Below are 21,708 nucleotides of genomic sequence, written 5' to 3'. Positions count from 1 at the left end.
CATAAAACAATTAAAGTTGTTATCTACTTTAAGTTGATAACAACTTATGTTAGAATGTATTCTAGGCTCCACCTTTTATATCCCCCTCACTTAATTTAGGTTTTTGATGTCATAATTTTTATCTTTTTGATTGTGTATATCCATTAACAAACTTTGTAGTTATAGTTGTTTTTACTACTTTTGTCTTTTAGTCCCTTCAAACTAGGCTTTATAAATATGATTAACCCACCACCTTCCCAACATTAGGTATTTTTTACAAGATTTATACTTTAATATGTTTTCCTGTTACTAATTAATACCTTTTGACTTCAGCTTAAAGAACTCCTTTTAACATTTCTTATAAGGCCAGTCTAGAGGTGATGAACTTTAGCTTTTGCCTGTCTGGAAAACTGTTTGTTTCCCTTTCAATTCTGAAGGACATTTTTGTCAGGTGGAGTATCTTTAGTTGAATGTATCTTGCCATTCCCTACCGGCCCACAAAGTTTCTGCTGAGAAATTTGCTCATAAGTATGAGGGTTCCCTTTTATGAAGAAGTTGCTTTTCTCTTCTACTTTTAAGGTTCTCTCCTTGTTAAGGAGAAACTTCATTATATAAATGAAACTTCATTTATAATGTGTCTTGTTCTCCTTGAGTTCATCTTTATTGGAATTCTATGGGCTTTGTGGATCTGTGTGTCTGTTTGCTTCCCCATGTTAGGAAAGGTTTCAGCCATTACTTCTGCCCCTTTCTCTCTCTCTCTTCTCTTTATGTAACACCTAAATCACAAATATTGATTTACTTAATGTTATCATTTAAATCTTTAAATATATGTTTACTCTTTTCATTCTTTTTTCTTTTTTGATCTTTTGATTGGGTGACTTCCACTGCCCTGTCCTCAATTTCACTGATCCCTTCTTCTCCTTCATCTAGACTGCTGTTAAATCCCACCCATTATGATAACTTTTCAATGTGATTGTTACATGCTTCAGCTCTGACTTTTATTTGGTACTTCCTTAAATTCTGTTTGTTAAAATTCTACCCTTGTTCATTCATTCTTGTTCTGAGCTAAGTGAGGATATTTATGATCATTATTTTGAACTCTTTATCAGATAAATCTTATTTCTATTTCTCCTTTTTCTGAGCTTTTATCTTATTCTTTAGTTGGAACATATTCCTCTCTTTCTTCATATTCCTTGACTCTCTTTGTTAGTTTCTATGCATTCATATGTATGTATTCAATTAAACAGCCACCTCTCCTAATCTTGAAGAAGTAGCCTCTTGTGGGAGGATGAATCTTATCATTTAATCTTGCCACAGTTCTTGGCTGCCTCTCAAACCTTTGTAATTATCCAAACAGCCTACCTGTTGAGGACAGTTGAGGGTATGCCAAGACCTTTCATGGTCCCAAAGAGAAAGATCTCAGCAACCAGATTCCGACTGACTGAAATCCAGTCTCTCAGGAAGCAGCTTTAAAACAATTTTTTTTAAACATTTATTTATTTTTGAGAAACAGGGACAAGCAGGGGAAGGGCAAAGAGAGAGGGAAACACAGAATCCAAAGCAGGCTCCAAGCTATGGGCTGTCGGCACAGAGCCTGACACAGGGCTCGAACCCAAAGACTGTAAGATCATGACACTTAACCAACAGAGCCACCCAGGTGCCCCAGAGGGTATATGCAAATATATCTCTTTCACTGAAAGACTTAGAGATAGGTGTGTCTGTCTGCTCCTTCTCCCTGAGTCCTGGGTGGAGATGGCCAGTTAAAGAAGTTTCTTTCTTTTCTACAGTCCTGTGGTAGTTGACAGCTTAAGCCCTGCTGACTCCCCAGACTCAGGAGACTAAAAGGGTACACTCCTTGGGCAGCATCTGCAAATCTGAAGTGCAGATAGGTTCATAAGTTCTTTTCAGGGAAAAACTGGTAAAGTAAAGTGGGCCAGAAAGGCAACAGAGATGGCTCCTGCTAGCCTCCTTGATCTCATGATCCCCCATAAGGCCCCCAAAGATATGCTAAAGTAGAGACCTGACCCTAAGGCAGCTTTTAAAGTATGCAAACAGGACTCTTCCAAGAAAAGCCTAAGAGGTGAACATTTCTCTCAGTTCTTTCCATGCTGAGTCCTAGGGGCACAGCCACAGTGAATTCTTGTGAACCTGTGAGGAACTCTTTCTTTGTTTGCTATAGTTTGATGGGTCTATGGGAGATAAGACCCATTGTTTTTCAAAGTTAGGTGTTTTGGGTGCCCACTCCTTAGGTGCAAGTCTTTAAAGTTGAGGCTAGATTTTGGGTCCAAATCCTTTAAGACTGAGAGAGAAGATGGAAGTTGTAAATTCCTTCCCAATTTCACGCTGCTGTGCAAGGGGTGGGGTTCATGGTGAGAGTTTGTCTCAGTCTTTCCTACTTATGTAAGTGTAGGTATTTTCTTGTTTGCTTACTGTGAGTTGCTCAACTCATTTCTAGATTTCTATGGGAGGGAATCACTCACTCTATGGTAGCTGTAAATTTGGTGTGTCTATGGGCGGAACTGAGTTCAGGAGCTTGCTGTGTCACCAGACACAATGCAGGACCTCCCCACACTATCTTGATGTATTACTTTTCTGTCAGTTATTTGGGGGCAAGAAGGGTTCTAATGAAGGAGAAAAGAGGAAAAACTTGAATAATCAGTTTCATTGGACAATTCTAGGGAACTGTAAAGAGGTACTGTCAAGAATACAAAAATAAAAGAAAATACTGCTACTGCATTCTCAGAACCAACTTAAATTCTGAAGATCAACATAAAAATGAAAGATTGCCTAAAAGACATAGAGAGGCTCTTGGCTGGAGAATATTTTTAAACTGAATTGATCAAAAATGGGAATTTAACTAGTTATCTATTGGTAACATCCTCTCAAACACGATCCAGGATAGAAATGGCTACTGTCACCAATTTCTAAGTTTTCTGTCCCCACTGACAACATAGAAACGATGGGCTAATTTCAAATAGAAACAAAAGGCTATGTTAGTCTAGCAAGCATTAAATACTTGACATAAAGTATTCCTTAGTTTGATTCCACAACCAACTTCAGATTTTGATATGGCATCCCACAATGATCTGACAACAAAGAGAGAATGTATTGATAATATACATGGTGCATATTTTGTTCTATGTAATCTTTTAATTTACCACTATAAGTTAATGAACTAGCATGTTGGTTTTAATACAGCAGTCTAATGAATGTAGATACTGTGAATCTGTGTCATGAAAGGTGATTTATCTCCTCTTGTACTGCTAAATCAGATTTCTGCATCCAGAAAATCCACCTACTAGATTTTAATTAAAGTAACCCAAACAATAAATGCTCCTTTGTGAGGCCATTTTAGAAAAGCCAGTCCTTTTCCATGGCAGTGATATTCATTCATCTGCATGTACCAGAAAGTACTGCATATAATACAGACCAGCTCACTTAATATCTTCTGAACCCTTTTATAGTTTCCTTCTTGTACTATAGAGCTTTGAAATTAAAACAAACAAACACATAACAACAACTGTAAGGACGCAGGTCTGAATCAAACTGACTCCATGGCAGGCTTCAAGTTTCCCCTCTGACCCTGGAGGCCTAGGTCAGATAGATATTGAAATCTAGATATTGAAATCTTGGGCATAACACAACAAAGAGAGAATCAGAATTTTTCTGATTCCTTTTCAGGGGGGTGGGATCTGCATGCAATCTGACTTCCACAAGGAAACAACACATATGAGACTTAAAGCAGAAGTCACCAGTTTAAGAGAGCAAAACAAGCTGCACATGACATTAGATTTTTAGGGTAACATACAAAGGTTATATTGTCTAGTACCTAACATCGTAAGTACCAATTGGTCAATGGTAGAAAAAAATATGCTTTCTACTAAAACAGACCCAAGCCAGGCAATTCCCAGTACCCAAAATTGGTTCCCTCCTCATCCCTCACCCATGAAATTACATAAGCTATGCAATACATTACCATAAATTCTTTTACACAGAGAAAGTAGGTCCAGTTGTCTGAAACTAAGAACCCCAACAATACTCTTTGAGAAACCTAGTATTTTTCGTTTCAATGGTTCTAACTTATGAATTTCAGTCCTGTCATGTTAATACTCCCACCACTAAAAATAATGAGTTGACATTTACTTGGGTGCTTATAAAATAATATCAAGTATTGTGATAGGTTATTTATGAACATTCTGATTAAATGCTTTACATTCTGTGAAAGACTGCTCAGGAAAAGGACAGAAAAAAACTACACCTTCTCCATGAGGGGATATAAATCTTCTTCTTTTTTTATTTTAATTTTTTTAATGTTTTATTTTTGCGAGAGAGACACACACAGAGTGTGAGCGTAGGAGGGTCAGAGAGAGAGGGAGACACAGAATCAGAAGCAGGCTCCGGACTCTGAGCTGTCAGCACAGAGCCCGACACAGGGCTCAAACTCACAAACTGTGAGATCATGACCTGAGCTGAAGTCAGTGGCTTAACCGACTGAGCCGCCCAGGCGCCCCACAAATCTTCTTAATATAACAATTCATGAATATGCTATTCCTAGAAATATTCAGATTATGATCAATATTTTAAAAGAAAACAATAAAGGGGCGCCTGGATGGCTCAGTCTGTGAAGCGTCTGATGTCAGCTCAGGTCATGATCTCACAGTTTATGAGTTCGAGCCCTGCACAGGGCTCTGTCCTGAGAGCTCAGAGTCTGGAGCCTTCTTCAGATTCTGTGTCTCCTTCTCTTTGCCATTCCCTCGCTCACACTCTGTGTCTCTCTCAAAAATAAGTAAACATTAAAAAAACAATTAAAAAATAAAAGAAAACAAAGATTACCTTCTTTCTCTCTTCTTCAAAGTATAGTACCTTAGTCTTTAAAGTAGCCCAAAGAACTTCAACTTACAGTTTAACAATAATAAATATGGCATTATAAAAAAAGATTCCTAAACGTTGTTCCTTTGGAGTTTGGCTAGAAGAGTTTTTGTACCTGAAGATTGATTTCTGCCTCATAGAAGGTTAGGCATGAGCAGTAATGTCGATCTGAGTCAATATCTGTCAGGACCACCACAAAAAATGTTGGCTGCTTCCTCTCTCTGGACAGCTGCCACCCACCAGGTTGACAAAACTAAAAGGAATAGAAAAAAATTGTCACATTTTAAAAGTATAATGAAAATCTATTATTTATAAATCTTTGTGAAATGGTAAATATCCTCTCATTGTTAAAAAAAATTTTCCAACTAATGTGATATGCTACCTCAGCCACTATATTTTTTAAAATAGATTTATAAAATAGAACACTTTCTCTAAAGTACATAAACATATTATGAGGACAGCCTGGATTTTCCACAGATCCCACTAATTCTCAGATACAGACTGGCATATGTAGAAACAATTCACGATAAACAAAAAAACATTCCCCCTTTAGAACAAATCATAAAATGAGTTGAAGATAAAGTAGTAAGTATCTAAGCTGGTGGGAAACAGAATTATTATAAAATCCTTCATCAAACTCAGAGTCTTCAATTCAATACAATGAAAAAGATACTTTGTCCATCAAGATAAACTGCATTATAGGCTATATAATATCCTTACATGTATTTAAAAGAACATAAATCATAAAATGTATGCTCTTAGACCACACTAGAACTGAACTAGCAACAGAAAGATAGGTGAAAAATTTCCAAAAAACTTGGAGATTAACCAACACACTTCTAAATAACACATGGGTGAAAGAAAATCTCAAAAGAAATTTTAAAATGTTTTTTAATCATTTATTTATTTTTTTTAATTTTTAATTTTTTTTTTAATTTATTTTTGAGAGAGAGAGACAGTGTGAGCAAGGGAAGGTCAGAGAGCGAGGGAAACACAGAATTTGAAGACAGGCTCCAGGCTCTGAGCCAGCTGTCAGCACAGAGCCCAACGCGGGGCCTGAACCCATGAACCGCACTCGAGATCATGACCTGAGCTGAACTCAGACGCTTAACCAACTGATCCACCCAGGTGCCTTTCATTTATTTATTTTTGAGAGGGAGAGAGAGAGACAGAGCTCATGCAGGGAAGGGGAAGAGATAGAGAGGGAGACACAGAATCCGAAGCAGGCTCCAGGCTCTGAGCTGTCAACACAGTGCCCAATGTGGGGCTCGAACTCACAAACTGTAAGATCATGACCTGAGCTGAAGTTGGTTGCTTAACTGACTGAGCCACCCAGGCGCCCCTTAAAATGTTTTTAATGAGGGGCACCTGGGTGGCTCAGTCGGCTAAGCCTCCCACTTCGGCTCAGGTCAGATCTCACGTTCGTGGGTTTGAGCCCCGCGTCAGGCTCTGTGCTGACAGCTAGCTCAAAGCCTGGAGCCTGCTTCCAGTTCTGTGTCTCCTTCTCTCTCTCTGCCCCTACCCCTCTCATGCTCTGTCTCTCTCTCTATCAAAAATAAATAAGACATTAAAAAATGTTTTTAATGAAATGAAAATGAAAATACAACTTAACATTTTTTGAGATTCAGCAAAAGCAGTGCTTACAGGAAAATTTATAGTATTGAATGCATATATTACAAAAGAAGAAAGATCTAAAATCAATAATCTAAGCTTTTATCTTAGGAAACTATAACAAGAAGAGCAAATTAAATTCAAAGTAAGAATTTGAATGATGAAAAGAAATAATAAAATTAAAGCAGAAATCAATGAAATTGAAAACAAAAATCAATACAGAAAATCAACAAAACATAGCTGGTTCTTTGAAAAAAAAAATCATTAAAATCAACAACCCTTTAGCCAGCTAAGAAAAAAAAAAGATCCAAATTACTAATACCAGAAATTAAAGAGGAGACAGTACTACAGATCCCATGGACATTAAAAGATAATAAAGGAATACTCTGAACAACTCTATGCCTACAAATTTGATAGGCTAGATGAAATAGATCAATTTCTTGAAAGATACAATCTGATAAAACTCACACAAGAAGAAACAGACTATTTGAATAGGTCTCTGTCTATTAAGTTGAATCAACAACTAATAAGCTTCCAAAACAGAAAGCATCAGGCCCAAATGGGCTCACTGGTGAAATCTACTAAACACTTAAGGAAGAAATTATACAATCTCTTACAGAAGACAGAAGCAAAGGAAATACTTCCTGATTCATTCTATGAAGCCAATATTACCCAAATGGCAAAAACAGAAAAAAAAGAAATCATCAGAAAACTACAGATCAATTCCCCTTATGAACATAGATGCAGACAGAAGCCCTCAACAAAATATTTTACAACTTGAATCCAATGATGTATGAAAAGAATTATAAACTACAACCAAATAGAATTTATTTTAGTTATACAAAGTTGTTTCAACATTTGGAAATAAACACATCAAGAAGACAGATAAGGAAAAAAAATAACATGACCATATCAATAGGTGCAAAAAAAAAAAAAAAAAGCATTTGAAAAAATCCCATAGCCATGATAAAAACTCAGCAAACTAGAGTGGAATTTCCTTAATTCAATACAGAACATTTACGAAAATCCTAAAGCTAATGTCATACTTAATGGTAAAAAGCTAGAAGCTTTCACACTAATAACAAGGGAAGATTGTCCCTTATCACATCTTTTCAAAATTGTACTAGAAGTCCTAACTAATATAATTAGACCAAAACAAAAACAAAAACAAAAAAGGAAATAAAAAGTACCCAAATTGGGAAGGAAGAAATAGAACTGTCTGTTCATATGACATGAGTGCCCATATAGAAAATCTGAAAAAATCAACAAAAAGACTCTTGAATGTAATAAACAATTACAGCAAAATTCCAGAATACTAAGTTTATATACAAAAGTCAACTGTCTTCCTACATGTTAACAATGAATAAGTGCTGTTTGAAATTAAAAATACATCACCATTTACATTACCACTGCCCCCAAGTTAAATACTTAGGTTAAATTTAACAAAATATGTCCAAGATCTACATGAGGTAAACTATAAAACTTTAATGAAAGTACTCAAAGAAGAACTAAAGAAAGAGACATTCTTCGTTCATAGATAGGAAGACTCAATACTGTCAAGTATCAGTTCTTTCAAACTTGATCAATAATACAATGCAATCCCAATCAACATGCCAGCAAGTTATTTTGTGGATACTGACAAACTGATTTTAAAGTTTATATGGAGAGACAAAAGATCCAGAAAAGCCAACATGATACTGGAGAAGAATAAAGCCAAAGAACAAAGTTACAATCTGACTTAAAGACTTACTATAAAGCTAAGTAATTAAGACAGTGTGGGATCCATGAAAGAAAAGACAAATAGGTCAAACAGAAAAGAGAGACCAGAAATAGTATACACAAACACAGTCAACTTTGACAAAGGAGCAAAGGCAATGAGGTGGAAAAAAAAAAAAAAACCAGCCTGTACAACAAATGATGCTGAAATAACCAGATAACTATAAAGTCAATCTAGACATAGATAGACCTTTCACTCTTCATAAAAAAAATTAGCTCAAAGTAGATCATATACCTAAATGTTAATACAAAATTATAAAACTCTCAGAAGGCAATATAGGAAACACTCTGAATGATTTTTGGTTTTGGCAATACTTTTTACATAGAACACCAAAACAATGAACCATGGAGGAAATAATTTATAAGCTAGATTTCATTAAAAACTTTTGCTGTATGAAAGACACTGTCAAGAAAATGAGAAGACAAGCCAAAGACTGGGAGAAAAGTTTGCAAAAGACACACTAAATAATGTATCTAAAATATACAAAGAAATCTTCGGGTGCCTCAGTGGCTCAGTTGGTTAGGCATCTGAGCCGTGATTTTGGCTCAGGTCATGATCCCAGATTAGTGAGACTGAGCCCTACACTGGACTCTGTGCTGAGCGTGGAGCCTTCGTAAGACTGACTCTCTCTCTCTCTCTCTCTCTCTCTCTCTCTCTCTCTCTCTCTCTCTCTCTCTCTCCCCTCCCTACCTCACCAAAGATACACAGAAGAAAAAAACATGAAAAGATGTTCAACATCCTATGTCACTACAGGACTGCAAATTAAAATAACAATCAGATATCACTAATATCTATTATAATGGTTAAAATCCAAAATACTGATAATGCCGAATGCTGACAAGGATGTGGAGAAACAGAATTCTCATTCATTACTGGTGGGAATGCCAAATGGTCAAGCACTCTGGAAGACAGCATGACACTTTCTTACAAAACTAAGCATATTCTTAGAATACAAACAAGCAATTGTGCTCCTTGGTATTTACCCAAAGGAGGTAAAAACATATGTTCACACAGAAACTTACACATGGATGTTTATAGCAGCTTTATTCATAACTGCCAACATTTGGAAGCAACCAAGATGTCCTTCAGTAAGTGAATGGATAAATAAACTGTGGGATATCCAAGACAATAGAATATTATTTAGTGCTATGAACTAACAAACCATGAAAAGGCATGTAGGAACCTTAAATGAGTATTACTAAATGAAAGACCTCTCTTCAAAAGGGGGCTATAATATGGTATGATTTCAACTACATGCCATTCCAAAAAAATGCAAAACTATGGAGGTAGCAAAAAGATTAATGTTTACCTGAACTTGAAGGCATTGTAGACATGAATAGGTAGAATACAGAGGATTTTAAGGGCAATGAACCTGTATAATACTGCATAAAAATATATGTATAATTCCATAATACTGTAGAATACTATACACATATGTACTGTATAATACCATATTGGTGGATACATGCTATTATACTTTTATCAAAACCTATAGAATGTATAACACCAACAGTGAATGCTAATGTATATTATGGACCTCGGGTAATGATGATGTGTCAATCAATACAGGTTCATCTATTGTAACAAATGTACCACTGTGGTTGGGGATACTGATTGTGTGAGAGGCTGGTTTTGGGAACAAGGAGTATATAGGAATTCTTAGTACTTTCTGCTCAATTTTGCTGTAAATCTAAAACTACTTTAAAAAGTAAAGTCCATTTTCAAAAATCTGAAGAAAAAAGATATCTTGATTAGCAGTATTATTCAAGAGATGGAACAAAAATAGATATGAGCTCACCAATACAGCAGCTTCCTGTGCCAGATTACCCTGTTACTCTGTTTAATAACTGTAATCTTGAGCAATTTATTTAACCTCTCACTGCCTCAGTTTCCTCTATCTGTAAAAGGTACACTATTAGTACCTACGTGCTAGTTTTCTTTGAAAGTCTACAAGAGTTAATACATGCAAAGTGCTCAGAATAACCCTTACCATATAATTCAGTGAAGCAAACATTACTTCTTGTGATTTTTACCCACTTGGATCCAATGTCAGTGTCTGTCATCATCATATTTATAACAGTTTCTCTTCTGTATCAGTTTCTTCCAAAACTTGCCCCTCCTTTCATTGCCCCATTGTCTCCCTGACTGAGTTTAAAGAGACATCAAAAAAGGAGATCTGGATAATTTCTTACATTTGGAGAGCACTGGGTGTTATATGGAAACCAATTTTACGATAAACTATTAAAAAATAATAAATAAATAAATAAAAATAAAAACTTACAGCTCACTGAGATACAGGTTACTGTGTAAGCTTTGATTTAAAAACCTAACTGGTGTCCTTTAAAAAAAAAATAAAATCTGGGGCGCCTGGATGGCTCAGTCGGTTAAGCATCCGGCTTAGACTCAAGTCATGATCTCACGGTTCATGGGTTCAAGCCCTGTGTCGGGCTCTGTGCTGACAGCTTAGAGCCTGGAGCCTGCTTTGGATTCTGTGTCTCCCTCTCTGACCCTCCCCTGCTCGCGCTGTCTCTCTCTGTCTCTCAAACATAAATAAAAACATTAAAAAATAAAATTTTTAAAATAAAATTAAATAAAAATAAAAAAACAAAATCTGTAAGAAAATTTCTTCTTCTAACAGAACATAATAAATCTAAAACATCCAGAAGGAGCATATGAAAGCTTGGGTAGTAAGATCTCCTTAGTTACTTAAATGGCCTCATTGTTTACATTATAAAGGGAATTCTGTTAAGCTCTGATAAGAAAAAAAGTATTAACAATAAAACTTCTGGGAAATTCCAAGGATCATGTTTCAGATTCATTCCAGACTGCTTCAAAACTAACTTAATGTGACCACAATTACGACAGTAATGGTAAGTTACAGCAAGCCTGGTCAGGTATTTTTTACTAAATTTTGCACACAGATGCTGTCAAGATAGTCAACTAGACACTGGTTATATGTGAGATTTCTTATTTCATATGTAAAAATACAGCAATAAAGGAATTATATTATGCATTTAAAATATCAGTAAAATAATACTTCATAGGAAATTTTGATATGGTATTCTCAATGAAATGAATATACAAATATTCAGAAAATAACCAATAGAGCACACAATTGAGTTTATAGAAATGCTTTTTCAAAGGATTTAAAATTTCAAGAATGTTTAAAGGTTTTTCGAGGTTTCAATTTTCAAAGGATTTTAAATTCAAAGGGAATTTAACCTTCAGTTAAAATGTCTACTTTTCAAATTACACTGTATCATAAGATTAAGCAATTATCGAATTTGGGGTATCAAGAGATGATCCCATTATTTAATGAGAAGTATTCCTCCTAGGATTTGGATTAAAATATAATAATGCTAGTTGGTTCCCCTACTTCAAATCTTAACTAAAAGTGTGCTGAGGAAGTAATAAACAATGAGGGAGTAGACACTACAATTCTTGAACCTGAGCTCAAGTCACATTTCTGACAGGAATGTGAGAAAATGTTTAGACAGCTGGAAACAGAACAGTCACTAAAAGATAGTAAGCAAAATGATAAGCATTGAACAAACAGGATAAAATCAGAATTTTGCTCTCCCCAGTGTCTTCATTGGCAAACAGAAGAAAAAAAAAAAAGGCTAACACAGGTGCAAAATATAAACTGTTTAGTATTGACTGTCATAACCGACTGGCCTACATTTTGCCCTCCTTTTTCAATTCACTAAGGAAACACATCTATTTAGGGTAATATTATCAATGAACATAATTATATAAGTTGACAAATAATATTGTTTTCATACATACATGATTGTATTTGCAACAGCTTATGTTTTTGACTGTATGTTTTGACTATAAACACCAGACCCTCAACATTTCACACAGACCATGCTCATACAAATTTTACAACATATCTGAGAATAGTCAATAAGGGAATTCCTTTTTAAAATGTTATCTGTCTGCTCAGCTCCAGTTCTCTTTAAGATCTTAGCATAACCTGGAAGCAAATGATACTTCAAGGTTGCAAGGTTAGAACTGACAGGTATCACTAGACTACACACATCAATGCAAATTTTGTTTACTTGCTTCTCTAACTGCCCAAATGTATGAAGTAGATGATTTGGAAATAGGCCACCTATCTGTAAACAAAAGGTAAGTGCTAATAATTCCTTATATTTGTGAAACACTATATATAATTGTATCCCATAAGGCTCATTCTACAAATGATGAAACCAAGGTTATGAAATGTTAAGGTCACACATAGGTAGTATGTGACAAAGGCAGGACTAGAATTCTAGTCTCTGTACCCTTAAGAACTGTTTCTTTTCACTGCTAAATTATCTTTATAAACCACCTAATGAATATTATTTTATGTTCATATAAATTCATGGTAGAAAAATTAGAAAAATAATGAAAATAAACTAAGTTCCTTAATATGCAAACTTCTCTTTGCAACCATTTATCTCTGGGTGTATTTTTTTTTTATGAGTTATGAGTTCCGTTTTTCTCCATTTTCTGAAACGTGTACATTTTCCCATGTATTTACGTATTTTTAAGAAAATTATTTTGAATGATCAAATATTACACCATCAGATAGGTATATATTAAGTACAATAACTTAACTAATCGGGGCACCAGGGTAGCTCAGTCAGCTGAGCATCTGACTTCAGCTCAGGTCATGATCATGCAGTTCACAAGTTCAAGCCCCGGGTCAGTCTCTGTGCTGACAGCTCAGAGCCTGGAGCCTGCTTCAGATTCTGTGTCTCATTCCCTCTCTCTGCCTCTCCCCTAGTTGTACTTTCTCTCTCTCTCTCAAATAAATAAACATTAAAAAATTTTAATAAATAAAAAAATAACTAATCTTCTACTGTTGGTTGTTTAAGGTGCTGACAAATTTTTCTTAATATCTAATGCTGGGAAATGCATGGTATTATAAAATATTTTCCAGGCATGTTTCATTATTTTTTTTTAGGGAAGGAGAACTGGTTTTATAAAGCATAACTAAAATCAGCACAAAAATGTTTAATTACCATTGAATTCCATTTTAAAGGTTAAGCAACCTCAGAATTCTTTTGTTTTGCTGAATTATTTTTAAAGAGGATAGAAAAGAAGTGATAACAAAGAAATGTTATTTTGAACTATATCCCGATCAAAGAAGAACCATTTGTGAAATAAAGTAACAGAAACGTTTGGAAACTGAACTCTGCCACTAAGCCAAGCCATGGAAGCATCAGGTGTGTATTATATGCTTTGGACAGATTATTTTTTGAAAGAGAAAATACTGTAGCCATTAAGACTTCAGATGAAAAATCATTTTAAAAAATGAGTTGGGAAGTTCTCTTAGAACCCATTATCATAGAATAATGGGTATCACATATATATTTCATATATTTTACTGGACAACATTTTTCCATGTATGTATTTGTTTTGAGAGAGAGAGAGAGAGAGAGAGAGAGAGAGAGAAAGAAGAGAGAAAAAGTGTGTACAAGGGAGAGGTGTAGAAAAGGGGGAGATGAAGAGAATCCCAAGCAGACTCCACACTGTTGGTGCTGAGTCCAAAGTGGGGCTCAAGCCCATAAACCATGAGATCATGCTGAATGAGCCACCCAGGAGCCCCAAATGGATACCTTTGATGAAGTACACTTTTATTTATTTATTTTTTAAAATTTTATAACGTTTATTTTTGAGAAACAGAGAGAAACAGAGCACAATGTGGGAGGAGGGGCAGAGAGAGAGGGAGACACAGAATCCGAAGCAGGGTCCAGGCTCTGAGCTATCAGCACAGAGACCGGTGTGGGGCTCAAACCCATGAACTGGGGGATCATGACCTGAGCCGAAGTTGGCACTTAACCAACCAAGTCACCCAGGCGCTCCAGATGATGACACTTTTTTTTTGTTATTCAACAGAAGAGCTTTATTAAAATTACTTAAAGCAGAAAGAAAAATTCATATTTATTTTTAAAAGTCCCCAATCCTATTTATTTAATATTTGTCATGGACATTTCATATTAGTAAGCTTAGTGTGAAATAAAATTCACTTAGGATAATTAGAATCATGTCATGGTTAGCCATACTTGATAAGCATTTATTACTTTATAAGCATTTATTATTTATCATAAATTCTAATACCCATAGTCTCAATTTGGCCACTGACATTGTCACATCCTGTGAAGTAACTTGTTCCATAAATCTTTTCATCTGGTGACACAGAACACACCGAAATTATCTGCCTCGTGATTTTCACATCTGAGGGCTGTAGTTTTTTTTTAAGTTAGTGCATAACTTTTGATATTATTTATTCATGATCCATTTCTTCCTACTTTTTTTTAAGTAGTTTATTGTCAAATTAGTTTCCATACAACACCCAGTGCTCTTCCCCACAAGTGCCCTCCTCCATCACCACCACCTCTTTCCCCCTCCCCCTTCCCCTTCAACCCTCAGTTCATTTTCAGTATTCAATAGTCTCTCAAGTTCTGCGTCCCTCTCTCTCCCCAACTCTCTTTCCCTCTTCCCCTCCCCCTGGTCCTCCATTAGGTTTCTCCTATTCTCCTGTTAGACCTATGAGTGCAAACATATGGTTTCTGTCTTTCTCTGCCTGACTTATTTCGCTTAGCAGGACACCCTCAAGGTCCATCCACTTTCCTATAAATGGCCAGGTTTCATTCTTTCTCATTGCCATGTAATACTCCATTGTATATATATACCACATCTTCTTGATCCACTCATCAGGTCATGGATATTTAGGCTCTTTCCATGCTTTGGCTATGGTTGACACTGCTGCTTATGAACATTGGGGTACATGTGCTCCTATGCATCAGCACTTCTGTATCCCTTGGGTAAATCCCTAGCAGTGCTATTGCTGGGTCATAAGGGAGTTCTATGGATAGTTCTTTGAGGAACCTCCACACTGTTTTCCAGAGTGGCTGCACCAGTTTACATTCCCACCAACAGTGCAGGAGGGTGCCCGTGATGACACTTTTAAAAAGATAATCCAAAAGGTGTGCTGTTTCAAATGGGCATATGCACCCCAATTTTATAGAAGCGGTATCAACAATAGCCAAAGTATGGAAAGGGCCCAAATATCTATATACAATGGCGTATAACTTGGCAATCAAAAAGAATGAACTCTTGCCATGTGTAACTATGTGGATGGAACTGGAGGGTATTAGGCTAGCGGAATCAGTCAATCAGAGAAAGACAAATATCGTATGATATCACTCATATGAGAAATTTAAGATATAAAACAGATGAACATAAGGGAAGAGAAGCAAAAATAATATAAAAACGGCAGGGGGAGGGGTGCCTGGGTGGCTCAGTCGGTTAAGTGTCTGACTTTGGCTCAGGTCATGATTTCATGGTTTGTGAGTTCAAGCTCCACATCAGGCTCTGCACTGACAGCCCAGAGCCCGGAACCTGCTTCGAATTCTATGTCTCCCTCGCTCTCTGCCCCTCCCCAACTTGTTTGTATGTTCTCACTCTCTCAAATATAAATAAACCTTAAAAATTAAAAAAAAAAAAACAGGGAGGGGGATAAAAAATAAGAGACTCTTAAATAGAACAAACAGAAAATTGCTGGTGGGATTTCAGAGGGGGGATGGGCTACATAACTAAGGGGCATTAAGGAATCTACTCCTGAAATTACTGTTGTACTATATGCTAACTAACTTGGATATAAATTTTAAAATTAATTAATTAACTTAAAAAAAGACAATCCAAAACAATTTGCTTTGCTTTCAATGAAATTTTAACTTTAAATAAGTCATTAAATAGTTTTTAGTAGAAATTTACATTCAGATATTTTATTACCACTACACAGCATTACATAGTCCTCACCAGTATAACGAAACTTTCACTATATGTAAAAAAATATGCTTATCTTCTTGGAGAATCCAAGAAAATTGAATACACATTGTTGAAATTAACAAGAGTATAGTTACATAGGCAGATATAAGAATATATAAAAATCAATAGTTTTCTTTGATATCAGCAATAAGTAATTAGAAAAAAGATCCTATTTATAGTCTTAACATATCAAAGCCGCAGGATGAGCTAACCTAACCTCTCAAGTTTTAAATAGTTTCGCATATCAGTCTCATAAAGAGACCTACACATAAGTCTTTAAATACAAAAATTTCAAGAAGCAAACACCAAAAGAAAATGAACACTTGGAATAGCTTCTAACTTCCAAGTTTTGAAAAACTACAACTAAATGATTTACCAGTTTAAAATAATTCCAAGATGAAGAGCACAAAAGAAAGGTTATTAATGACTTCTGGTTAAGCACGGCAGATTAAATAACGTGTTTACTTCTAACACCTCCTGAAAACGCTCTAAAATTGTAATTAAAAAAAAAAAACAGCAAAGTCAGGTGAAAGGAGATAACAGGTTTAAATTGTTAACAAGAATTTGGAAGCTAGAAAACTGGTTTACACTGCAATTTCCTGGAAAAGATAATAAATGGTAGGTATCAGGTGTATGAATGTCACCAAATATAGAGGCAAGACCAAAACCAACAAAACAAGGAACTCAGTGTTATGGCCACACAATGCAAGGAGATGCAGAGATGTTCAAACACAGGAGAGTGAAGACGGGATCAAAATATTAAGAAGAAGAGTTTATATGTCTGATAACATTTACAAAGCTGGATGAATATAAAATTTTAAAATAAAGAAACTAAAACATTGTCCCAGTAGGCACCAAAAGAGACAAACAAATGGAAAAGGAAAGAAAAGGAAATTACACCATTGTAGGAGTTCTAATTCTTAGGTAATAGGAAAATAAAAAAGAGTATATCCAAAGGAAAAATTTACCAACACACAAAAAAAAAACCCAAAAACTAGGAGTGCTTGGGTGGCTCAGTCAGTTAAGCTTTCAGCTGAGGTCATGGTCTCCTGGCTCAGTTCGTGGGATCATGTCCCACTCTATGCTGACAGTATGGAGCCTGCTTGAGATTCTCTCTCTCCTCCTTCCCTCAAAATAAATAAATAAACATTTTTTTAAAAATCCAAAACTGAGGCGCCTGGGTTAAGTGTTCAACTTCAGCTCGGGTCATGATCTCATGGTTTGTGGGTTCGAGCCCTGCATCAGGCTCTGTGCTGACAGCTAGCTTAGAGTCTGGAGCCTGCTTCAGATTCTGTACCTCCCCTTCTCTCTGACCCTCCCCTGCTCGTGCTATCTCTCTCTGTCTCTCAAAAATAAATAAAAAACATTAAAAAAATTAAAAATCCAAAACCAAAAAAACCATTGCAGCCCTCTCCCTCACAAAAAGGCCCAGAACCTTAGGACAGAATTACATTTCCATATGCCTAGCATACTGAGTTAATGCTTTTTAAAACCCATTAATTTTAGCACATGATTACAAAATTTAAATAAATGAAAGATAAAAGATTCTAAAGGAAAAACAGTAAGATTAAAAAAAACAGGTTTATGTACTTTACAATAGGTCAAAAACCAAAATCATAACAGAAATCTATTAATATAATTAATCACATCAATAGATATAATCAGAAAAGTAATAAAATCAATTGCATAATTTAAAAAACAGGAAAGGTGCGCCTGAACAGCTCAGTCAGGTAAGTGTCAGATTCTTGATTTTAGCTCAGGTCATGATCTCATGGTTCGTGAGATTAAGCCCCATGTCAGGCTCCGAGCTGTCATTAAAAAACATAAACAAATAAAAAATAGGACATAATTCAATATGATGCCCATTCTTCTTTTTTAAAAAAGTTTATTTATTTTGAGAGAGAGAGAGAGAGAGAGAGAGAGAGAGAGAGAGAGAGAGAGAATGAGAATGAGAATGAGCCCATTGGCAGGGAAGGGGCAAAGGGAGGGGGAAAAGAATCCCAAGCAGGCCCAGCATTGTTAGCATGGAGACTGATATGGGGCTCAATCTCATGAACCTTCAGACTATGACCTGAGCCAAAACTAAAAATTAGATGCTTAACCAAACATCTCTACAGCACCCATTCTTAAATAAGTTCTATAATGAAGGTCGCGTGGGTGGTTCAGTCAGGTAAACGTCCAACTTCAGCTTCAGTGAGGTCATGATCTCACTGCTCCTGAGTTCAAGCCCTGTGTTGGGCTCTGTGCAGACAGCTCAGAGCCTAGAGCCTGCTTCCAATTCTGTATCTCCCCCTCTCTCTGCCCCTCTCCCACTCATCTGTCTCTTCCTCTCAAAAATAAATAAATGTTAAAAAAATATTTTAGGGGCACCTGGGTGGCTCAGTTGGTTAAGCCTCCGACTTTGGCTCAGGTCAGATCTCACGTTCGTGGGTTCGAGCCCCGCGTCAGGCTCTGTGCTGACAGCTAGCTCAGAACCTGGAGCTGCTTCTGATTCTGTGTCTCCTTCTCTCTGCCCCTCCCCCTCTCATGCTCTGTGTCTCTCTGTATCAAAAATAAATAAAGCATTAAAAATTTAAAAAAAAATTTTTTTAAATAAGTATATATTGAGTTCCATTATCATTGATATCATTAACTGGACACATTAGCTGAAACAGTAACACAGAAGACAGAAATTAAAGATAAAAAAATTGGAAGTTAAAATTATTATTTCCCAATGACATTATGAAAACCAAAAACCTACTATAACAATAAGAGAATACAATCAGGTAATTCAATATAAAATTGATACAAAGAGATGACTCTTACTTTGTGCCAAGATTTACCCTGCAGACTGAAATACTGTAAAAAGCTGGACAAGATATATGAAATAATGGTTTATAAGACACTAGATATAAGGCAATGAAGGACAAAGATCCCCAAAAGGAGTAAACAATGTGAGCTCCACTACTGGCCCTGCTTTCTGCCTTGAGAGAGTTCCTAGGCCATGGTGTAGGGAGGAAGGAATGTAGAGCTGAGAGGACTCCCTAGATGAGGAGGCAGAGCAGAAACTCCTTGAAGACAGAACACCAGAGAGGACAGAGCCGCACAGAAAAAGAATGTAGGAGATCTGCAGAGGGTTCCTCTCGAGAATTCAGCAGAGTAGTGATCAGTGCACGTGTGTGAAGAAACCACCTGAGGCTGGCAGAGGAGCCGTCTGTAAAGTTTAACACAAACTGCCCGCTGCTTAGGCATGGCTGGGAGAAGTGCCCACTCGCATTATCCAGACTGGAAAAATTCATAATTCTCAAGAGCTTGGATACAATACACAGAAAGGTCTTGCCTCAGGAGTGGAAATAATTAGTCCTACACTGGATCTGCTCAGAGGCCACATAACAAATCATAAAAGCAAGACCCAAAAAGATCAAACTGTTTACAAGTAACTGCATCTCACATGCTCAAAGATTTATAGGAATACAATTTATCTACCACCCAACAAAATAAAATTCATGATGTCAGGCATCCTATTAAACATTAACAGGTAAGGGGCCACCTGGGTGGCTCAGTTGGTTAAGCATCTGACTCTTATTTTTGGCTCAGGTCATGATCTCACAGTTCATGAGTTCGAGCCTCCCATCAGGCTCTGCACCGACAGTGCGGAGCCTACTTGGGTTTCTTTCCCTCTCTCTGCCCCTCCCCCCAAAAATAAATAAATAAACTTTAAAAAAAACATTAATAGGTATGCAAAGAGATAGAGATATACAAGTCCTAATGAGAATAATCAAACAAAACTGATCTGGAACTGACAGAGATATTAGACTGAGTAGAAAAGACACAGAGAGAGTTATTATAACTGATTCTCATATGTGAAAAAAATTAAATGGAGGTATGGAAAATCTAAAACACTAAAATCAAACACCTAAAGACAAAAACTACAATGTAGGAGATAAAAAATACACGAGGTGGGATTCACAACATATTAAATGTTACAGAAAAAAAGACTAGTAAACTTGGGGTACTTGGGTGGCTCAGTCGGTTGAGTGTCCAACTTCGGCTCAGGTCATGATCTCCCAGTTTGTGAGTCTGAGCCACACGTCAGGCTCTGTGCTGACAGCTCAAAGCTTGGAGCCTGCTTCAGATTCTGTGTCTCCCTCTCTCTCTGCCCCTCCCCAGCTTGCAGTCTCTCTCTCTCTCAAAAATAAATAAACATTAAAAAAAAAATTTTAAGGACTAGTAAACTTGAATTCCTATCAATAAAACTTATCTAAAATGAAATAGAGGGGGTGCCTGGCTGGCTCAGTTGTAACAACATGCAATTTGTGATGTTAAGGTCATGAATTTAAGCCCCATTTTGGGTATGGACATTACTAAGAAAAAGGTAAAGAAAGAAATACAGAGGAAAAAAAGAACCTCCAAAATGAAATGAGCATCAGTGAGTCTAAGACAACGTGAAGCAGCCTAACATATGAGTAATAAGAATCAAGGAAGTGAAGAGGGGAAACAGAAAAAAAATCATTTGAAGACATAATGGCCAAAAAATAATACCAGATTAAAATATGGATCTATACAAAACAATGAAGAGCACCAGAAATAGTAACTATATGGGTAATATAATATGATATAATATGGGCAATACAAAAAATCTTTTGTATTATTTAAATCTTTTTTAAAAAATTTTTAATGTTTATTTATTTTTGAGAGACAGAGCATGAGCCAGGGATGGGCAGAGAGAGAGGGAGACAGAATCCGAAGCAGTCTCCAGACCCTGAGCTGTCATGACAGAGCCCAAAGCAGGGCTTGAACTCATGAACCATGAGATCATGACCTGAGTTGAAGTTGGACGCTTAACTGACTGAGCCATTCAGGTGCCTCTATTTAAATCTCTTTTAAAGATGACTGATTATATTAACAAAATAACACTGTAGCATGGAGTTTAAAGCATACATAAATGTAAAACGGGAGGTGGGGCTGGATAGCTCAGTCAGTTATACTCTTGATTTGGGCTCAGGTCATGATCTCATGGTTCATGTGTTCGAGCACTGTGTAGGGCTCTAAGCTGACAGCACAGAGCCTGCTTGGGAGTCTCTCTCTCCCCCTTGTTCTCTGCCCCTCCCCTCCTTGCACACTTTCTTGCTCTCTCTTTCTCAAAATAAGTAAATAAATAAATATATTTTTTTAAACGACGGGCACTTGGGTGGTTCATTTGGTTAGGTGTACAACTCTTGATTTCGGCTTAGGTCATGATCTTGCAGCTTCATGGGATTGAGCACCATGTCAGGCTCTGCACTGACAATGCAGAGCCTGCTTGGGACTCTCTCTCTGCACCTCCCCTGCTCGCATGCACTCTCTCTCAAAAAAACAAACAAACTTTTTAAAAGTAAATAAATAAATGAAATCTTTTTTTTTTTTAAAGTAAAATGGATGTCAACAATTACTCAAGTCAGGAGGGAAAATTGATGAGTACAATAGTAAAATATGGTTCATATATTACAGGGAAAATGGTACAGTATCACTTGAAGGTAGAGTGTGGTGAGTTAAATACACCGTAAGCTAAAGACATATAAGCCCCCACAAAATGACAAAGAGTTAAAACTAATAATCCAACAAAATAAGTAAAATGGAATGACCAAGAAAAAATAATCAATCTAAAACAAAGCAGAAAATAAAGATGGAAG

At 36.4% G+C, this 21,708-nt stretch overlaps 1 protein-coding gene across 2 annotated transcripts in view; it reads right to left on the bottom strand.

The window, feature by feature from the left end:
- Positions 1-21,708, bottom strand: part of SBF2 (SET binding factor 2) — a 483,232-nt gene that overhangs the window by 267,900 nt on the left and 193,624 nt on the right. For both annotated transcript variants that reach the window (XM_029956586.1, XM_029956585.1), the window contains exon 3: positions 4,964-5,101. In XM_029956586.1, the coding sequence (XP_029812446.1) occupies positions 4,964-5,101 (138 nt within the window). The remainder of the gene's footprint in view (positions 1-4,963; positions 5,102-21,708) is intronic.

Source organism: Suricata suricatta, chromosome 11, assembly GCF_006229205.1.
Source record: "Suricata suricatta isolate VVHF042 chromosome 11, meerkat_22Aug2017_6uvM2_HiC, whole genome shotgun sequence".
Lineage (NCBI taxonomy): Eukaryota > Metazoa > Chordata > Mammalia > Carnivora > Herpestidae > Suricata > Suricata suricatta.
The sequence above is the reverse complement of the archived record's forward strand: the minus strand, read 5'-3'. Positions and strand labels throughout refer to the sequence as shown.